The sequence below is a fragment of the Glossina fuscipes genome, unplaced genomic scaffold (genome assembly GCF_014805625.2).
Source record: "Glossina fuscipes isolate IAEA_lab_2018 unplaced genomic scaffold, Yale_Gfus_2 257, whole genome shotgun sequence".
In the NCBI taxonomy this organism is placed as follows: Eukaryota; Metazoa; Arthropoda; class Insecta; order Diptera; family Glossinidae; genus Glossina; species Glossina fuscipes.
The window spans coordinates 1,280,749-1,288,682 of record NW_023998600.1 but is presented as its reverse complement, the minus strand read 5'-3'; the positions used below and the strand labels follow the sequence as shown (position 1 = coordinate 1,288,682).

At 35.1% G+C, this 7,934-nt stretch overlaps 2 protein-coding genes across 2 annotated transcripts; one reads left to right on the top strand and one right to left on the bottom strand.

The window, feature by feature from the left end:
* Positions 1 to 212: 212 nt before the first annotated feature.
* On the top strand, positions 213 to 1,091 carry LOC119642752. Its single transcript, XM_038042017.1, has 2 exons — positions 213 to 333; positions 454 to 1,091. The coding sequence occupies exons 1-2, from the start codon at positions 213 to 215 to the stop codon at positions 1,089 to 1,091; spliced, it is 759 nt and encodes a 252-aa protein (XP_037897945.1).
* Positions 1,092 to 3,369: 2,278 nt separating this feature from the next.
* On the bottom strand, positions 3,370 to 4,953 carry LOC119642750 (cilia- and flagella-associated protein 45-like). The gene has a single exon (XM_038042016.1). It carries the CDS (start codon positions 4,951 to 4,953, stop codon positions 3,370 to 3,372), a length of 1,584 nt encoding a protein of 527 aa, XP_037897944.1.
* Positions 4,954 to 7,934: the final 2,981 nt, after the last annotated feature.

Below are 7,934 nucleotides of genomic sequence, written 5' to 3'. Positions count from 1 at the left end.
CAAGATATAATTTTTGCGTTCTATAAGAAATATAAGAATTGTGGCGTACAGCATTTAATGTCAACCTTGCCCGACTATAATGTTCTTACTTGTCACATATACGTCTGTGTATAGTTTTTCATCGAGCTGCAGTAATATTGAAAATTATTGCTTTTCATTTCAATTGTATTTTGGTTGTTGTTTTAAATCAAAATTTTAAAAGACGCCAAACAATGTTTTCCTCAACAAATTTCTTATTTCTCCTGTCGTTAGGCTTTATATCGTGGATCATTCTGTGCTATTTCAAGCAAATTGAATATCATTTTATGCAGAAGACAGTTGAAGCTGGTGATGGTAAGTTAAACGATATGCACGGTATATATTTGTGTGAATTCATACATTTTTATACTTATACGCGTGGCGCATATGTCTGTTGGCTACTATACGAAAAAAAAAATCTGGCTTTTTTTGCAGGTACAGAAAGTCTCCTTGGGTCTAGCGATGATGTATTGGCTGTCTCCCCTTCGCTTACGTGTCATGAGAATTACGAGACCTATGTTAGTTTCTTGTGTATCTTTGTATGCATTTACGTTTTGGCTAAAGTTACGGTTATAACTGAACGTTATATAGCCAAAAATATGCGTACAACGTACCGCATGCCCGATATTGAGGAATATGAGTTGGAGTTCTTAGATATGGAAAACGTTGAGGATTTACGTGAACAGCAAGAAACTCTCCTTGCTAAAGTCGATGCGTTGGAAAAACAGAATCTTGAGCTTAAGAATTTACTTAAAAGCGAAACTGAATCAAACCAAACGGGCAATAAAGCATCTGAAGAAAATAGTCTAGGACTGCAGAATATTTATATATCGAATCGTCATTTCCATGTAAATCGTCATGTATTTGTGAAAAAGAAAAACGTTACAATGAAGTTTGACAAGTTTGCCGAAAAGGGAGACAGTGTAAACATTTGGGAGAAATATTTGGATATGCAGCAAACGTTGTCTGCAAAGAAAATAAGCTTGACGCAAACAAACTTAAATCATTTGGCTGCCCAAGGGCCCGTTATTATATCCACCGAAGATTTGGAAAAAATTCAAGGTTGGTTTTAAAATACGCACCGCAGCTTGTATTGCCTTAACTCTTTGATTTCATACGTTTTCAGGCATCTTTTAAAAGTGTATCTGATCTTATTCATTCATATAGCTCATATATCTGTACATTTTACAATTATAATCACTAGTTTATATTATACGATAGCAATAAAAAAAAGGAAAAAATCAAAAACTGCCTTCGTTGACCTTTTCTCTTTTTTTGTCATAGCATGTTAAGAAGTGACAACTCTATGCAATAGTTATAACTGACAAACTCAAACATATTCTAACTTCACTTGCGTTCGGCGGAGACGAAAAGAGGGGGAAAAAGAATAAAAAGTGGCGGAAACTGTGTTCGACATCTTTATTTTTTAAAAAGAAACTTGATTCATCATTAAAATAATAAATTAATTTTATTTCGCTAACGATTTGTTAAGGTGATGCAAAAGTGTTTTTTCATACTTAGTTTCTTTCTACTTAATTTTTAATTTCATTTTTGCGTTTGCTTTGTTTTTATTAAAACGCATTAAAAATTATTGCAGCTCAGAGTAGAACGATTGTCTTGCAAACGATCGTGCTTATGAGTTGTTTTTGCATAGCGTAAAAGTGTAACATAAATGACAGAAACCCAAACCAAGAAAAAAAAGGAGGTAATAAAAAAAAAAAACCCAAATTTATGCGAATAAATGATAAAATCTGAGAATAAAGCAAATGATAATCGAAAACATTTTCTTAGTTCAATCAAATTTAGAAGACGTGGGTGCATTCGCATAAATATATGTGTGCCTCTTTCCCGGAATGTAAATATAAATATACATGCTAGTGTGTGTATGCAATACTATGATCAAAGCCCCGAGTTACGGGTAATGTTTTGAAAGTGTTGAAGGAAACAAAAAATAATAAGAGAAGATACATGTATTGATTACGAAATTATGGGCAATAAATAATAAATGCAAATAGTAACAAGTTTATATCATGCATTCATGCTTATGTCAATTCCTTGGACATTATTCTCTTAAGGCAAATTGCATTGCGTTTATATATAACTTTGTATGTTGCACATTATCGCTAAAAGACATCTCTATGTACATACGAATGTCTGTCTATTTGGAAAAGAACCCAGCAAAGAGATAGGTTTAGTCTGCCAAGAATTATATTTGTGGAGCACACACATAAACAGACATACATATATATACATATATATATATATATGCGTACATTTTATCTTAACTCCATACTATACGAAAAATAACCATAGCTAGCAAAAAAAGGAAAAATTTTGCTATTAGGTGACGTATCTGCGTTATTTGGATTATATCACATACCGTTGTCGCTTGTAACGTTTCAATTACGTCTATACTATGCGGATATATCTTCAAATATACGTTTACTAAAATTTATCTCATTTTCGTCATTTCGTAGAACACTCGCCATCAGTATTTATGCGTTTTTCTTTTGCAAGCACATATCTCTGGTAAACTACGTTTACTACTTATATACGTGTGTTTGTGTATACAAGTCAAAAATATAATAAAGAATATATATAAATGTAAACATAATATTCGAAGTCTATCGTTTGCGCTTAGATCTATTCATATAATGATGCTAAATGGATCGGTATAACAAAGAATGGATCCACCAGATACAATATCAATTTCTTTAAGTTTAGTGATAATCGACCCATTTACTAACTAAAATGATTTTCAAGCGACTTCAGTTCAAGAACAGAAAATTTATTTGATATAAAATAAAAGAATGGATGCAAACATTTTTATCGAGAGAGAGATCAAAACGCACAAACATATATACTTGTTCAAGACACAGGCCATTTAGTGTTTATGCATTAATTAAATGAAAATCCTTAAACATTAGTAATTTCATACATAAGAAAAAGTTAGTGCAATAATGATTCAATGCTATCACTAGATTTATATAGATGATAAAATTAAATGACACTATTCCTCTTTTGTGAGTCATACGGTGAAATGAAATTGAACAATGACGAGTACAGAAGATAGTGAGAGAGATAGAGAGAGGGCGAGAAAGAAAGAGAGAAATCTTTCAGCAGCAATGAAAGCAAAGTTGCAGAGCAGGATCAATCAGTACAATTTCTGTCAGCAGCTAGCTAAGTGGCTCTCTCGCTACAGAAATTATACAAAAAATGCATCTCTCCCTCCCTCCCTCCAGCTCGTTGCCTCTTTCTAATTCGCTCCCTTTATGATTAATAATTATTTAACAAATAATAATACTTAATTAAAAAATAATAATTACTATTTTTAATTAAACATTAATTTATCTATTTTGCCAGCTTCTGGCGCTGGTTATTGGTAATGCGCTGTAACTGCATCTCTACGTCTTTGATATACTTCTCTGGTAGACAAGCATCACGCATAGCTGCTAACTTAGCATTGATGACAGCCTTAATGTTTGCGTCACGTTGGCGTTCGCGTTCACGCCAGTCTGAAGCTTCACTACGTTCCAAGTCCAGCAGTCGTCGTCGCTCCATTTCTTTATCACCCATTTGTCGTATTATATCCATTCGATAACAATTGCGCTTCCGTTGCCTTTCTAGAGTGAGTTTCCCGTCTTCCTCCTCCTCCTTCTTCAAACGTTGAATTAGTTCATTAAAATCTTGTTCGGCACGAGCAACTTGTAGCGCTTGCCGATGTTTAGTTTCTTGCATTTGGTGCTCGCGGGCATCGCTTAATTCTTTTTCGAGTCGTTTTTTTTTCATTGCTGTTTCCTTTTCTTTTTGACGGTATTCCCTCTCTAAATTTTCCCTTTGCCTAAGATAGGTAATCTCGTCGCGTTGTGAACGCGATTCAAGTGCCTTTTGAGCCAAATTAAAAAGGCGCTGACGTTTGCGATCTTGTTCTTGTTTCCGCAATTTTTTTTCGTGAGCCAGAGCCCGCAACCGTTCATCTTTTTCACGCATATAGGTCGCTATTTTCATCTCTGTAGTTCTTTCTTGCTCACATAACATACGCTTAAAAACATTAGACATTTCCACCACTTGGGCCAATTCGCCCCGAAATTTCAAGCGCCTCTGCTTAGATAATTGGTATTGCCGTTCTTCGTCATGTTTAAAAGCTTCGTTGATTTCACGCAGCATTTTTGCCTCTTTTTCTGTACGTTCAGCCTCAAGGAAGCGTTGATTTTCCCGTTCAAGCAGTTGCTTCCTTATTTCTTCCGCATATTTTTGTTTCGCCTCTTGTTTTTTATCGAATTGACGATCTTCGTCATTAAGTGATTTCATAGCCCTTTCTATGACCTGTTGCTCCAAATGTATTTCCTCCTTGCGTAGCTCTTTAAATAATTTACTCTTTTCTTGAATTTGGGCATCGCGGACCGCGTGGCATTTAGCATCAAGTATAATGCGATTTACTTTTTTCACCTCTTCTTCTTGTTCGTGTTTCGCTAGAAAAGCTTTTTCGAGAACCTGCAATTTATCCTGAACCTCCTCTCTTTTCTGCACCAAAGCAATTTCTTCAGCCTTTTTTTTGCGCGCATCGTCAATTTTCTTGAAACGTTCCCGAGTCCGTTCAGCTTCTTCTTCCAATCGCCGCAATTCCGTCTCCTTTTTCATTAAATCATCCAGGCGATCCTCTAATGTAACAACCTTCGAAGCGGATTTTAATCGTTCCAATTCTTTATGTGGAAGTTGTACTTTACGCGGAACGCTTGCACGTACTTCTCGAGGCGGAATAGATTGCGTGTAAAACACATTGTGACATTTAAGATGGTGATTGGGTTTCTTGCAAACATGTTTCAACACATTAACATCTGAAACGCCCCGCGCTGCTGTCTTTGCACGATCGATCGGTTCTTGTTTTTGTATGTAGCTATGCGTAGACCCTGGACATGCTGAAAAGCACGGCATTGTTCTTCGTCAATTAATGTTACGGAAATACGGAAAAGAATCGGAAATATTAAAATATATATTTCTATTTATAAATATATATATATATATATATATATACAAGTAATGGGATTTACAGAGAGCTACACGGATTAGCTTTGAATAAATAATTCTCTTTGAATCGATAAAGACTTCGATTCAGGCACACAGAACTCCGAATTAAAAAATCGTTCAAATGTACAAAATTTTTTTCGATTAACAAAATGCCATGTACCGTAGACATACCAACATGCCAGGTGAGGAAAATATATAGAGTGGTTTGAGTTGTTACATAAGAAAATACAGTCACATGGAAACATGTATGTTTTAGCAACAATGACATAGAAGCAAAAACTAGAATTGTACGTTTCCAAATATAGGACCTAGGTTGGGAAAAAATCAAGACATACTGCTGAGGACAGCACCCCGTTAATATTTTATGTCTCATGGCCAAATTACTGATCGAATGTTTTGAAAATGCTCTGAACAGTAATTATTCAATATTCGAAGTTAATGTTAGCGTTTCGCGAAACACTTCTAAGCTTTTCGAATTTTTGAGATAGATAAGCGACAATTGTAATCTAAAATTTTTTTTTCAACTAATTATCATAGTTTATTATATATTATTATATTACATATATTGTTTTATTATCGCTATAGGGTATCTCAATATTTATGGAAAATTCGAATCTGTCACCCTTTCTACGATGAAGTGTTGGCAGCCCTTAAAAAAAAAAGCCTTTTGAACAGATGAAACTTTGCGGTTAGTAAAAATGAAGCATTACAATGATATATAATTTAAGAAATGGAAAAGGTTTGGAGGTCGTTTCTTCTTTTTTTTTGTGGGCTATTTATTTTGTGAGTTTTGCTTAGCATACTCTTCGCCGTTTTTGCCTCAACCAGGGCCAGTAAAGGTTAAGGTGGAGAGGTTGTACAAGGTAATAACATGGCGGATGTAGCATCTAGGCGAACCAACACTCAGTGGTGTGAATGCTGCAACATACTTTCAGCTTCATATACCTTGATGTCGTGACAAACACGGGGAGGCATTTCGCAAGATCGTGGCGGTGTTGGTCTTTGTTTATTTCTTCAAAGCTTTGCCGAAAAGCTAACAAACGAGTACATTACCCTTTTCCTAATACTTGAAAACCGTATTTAGTTTTTCTTTAACAAAAAATTTTTATTTTTTATTTTACATAAAACATGGAAAATATGTCGTTTAAAGGTTATCTGAAAAGAAAGAAATTTCTTCTTCAGCAGAGTAAAAAAGCAATTCGAAAGAAAATAATTAAAAAACACGTCATCGGAAATATTTTCAAAGAGATACTACGACAACAAAACACTGGACACATTAAAATTTGAAAACAAGTAAGTTTCTAGAACCAATATGACCCCGAATAGGTGGGAGTGGAAGAAGAGAAGGAATTAACATTTTTTCATTAATTGCAAATAGAACCGAAGACGAACTTATCGGATTGTTAAATTTAACCTAAAAAGTGTAAACGATAATATGATGCTTAACCCGTTGAACAAAAAGGTTCAGTTCTATCCCAACTTGCCCGCACTCACAGTCCTAGTCCTTTCACGCAAAATTTTGTAAGACTTAGTTAAGAATAAAATTGTTTCGCTATGAAACACTGTCAAGACTCACACGCAGACCAGTAATGCGCTATAAGTCATGTTAAGAATATATTATAATAAGTTATTTTTAAAAGAAATATCCATCCAAACCATATTTTTGGCTGCTTTTTTTGTCATATTTTTATCAAGTGATTCTCCATTTAAATTCACCTTAATAAACGAAAGTGTTTAATAGAGGGTTGAAAAAACTTTCTATCTACGCTTTTGCTGTGACATGTACATAATTAAAGAAAACGCATATAAATGTGAACGGGTCATCAGCCGGGAATTAAACGGTCGCATTTTGCTTTGAGCACAATGGTGGATGAGAACTTCTGTACTGTATTAGAATATGGTCTGCCGCCGACTGGTGGTTGGGGAATGGGCATTGACCGATTAACAATGTTTCCGGTGCTGGAATGATGCAAGACGATGATTTTGAACCGACGTTGTAATTTGGCCTCCATTTGGGTAAACTAAATTTCCATCATCTCTGTGAAGTTTATTAGTGATCTGAGCTGGAGTCTTGCTTATGTCTTTTGCTAGTTCCACGGTTCTTAGTAGAACTAGGAAAGAAAAATCCGGGACAAACTGTATTTATGTAGCACAAAATATAACACCTTTGTTTTTTATACGCAGCGATTAACTGAACATGAACTCGCCTTTCGATTTTTTCTGCTTTTAAATTTCGCATTTCACTTCCGACTTTACGCACTAAAACCGATTTGATGTCCTCATCCACGCCTACAAAGCGCGCTCATCTGAATGAAAAATATAATCGAATTAAATTTATGAAAAAATGAAAAAAAAATGTACATGTGACAGCAAAAGCGTAGATAGAAAGTTTTTTCAACCCTCTATTAAACACTTTTGTTTATTAAGGTGAATTTAAATGAAGAATCACTTGATACAAATATGGCAATGTGCCACAGCAGCCAAGCATTACTTAAAGTATTCATTTCGTGAAATTTCTGTTTTCATCATAGTCTTCCTTTTCTTCGTCCTTATCGATGTTTTCTAAGTTAGACTCTTCAGTTCCTTCAACCTTGTTTTCTTCAATAGTCATAGAGCCCAATTCAGCTTCAGCTTGGGCAGCCGCCATTTCATGTTTCTTTCGCACTCTCCACAAGCCAACTCATCGCGTTCCACTTCTTTAGTCGCAAGAAAGCAATCACGAATCATTTTTTGAGCTTCCCTGCTGATGACCCGTTCACATTTATGAGCGTTTTCTTTAATTACCTGAAAGTGGCCAAACTAATAAGGCGATCATCATCTTTAATTGTGAAACGCTTCCGGTCATTTTTTGAGCTTCCCTGCTGATGACCCGTTCACATTTATGAGCG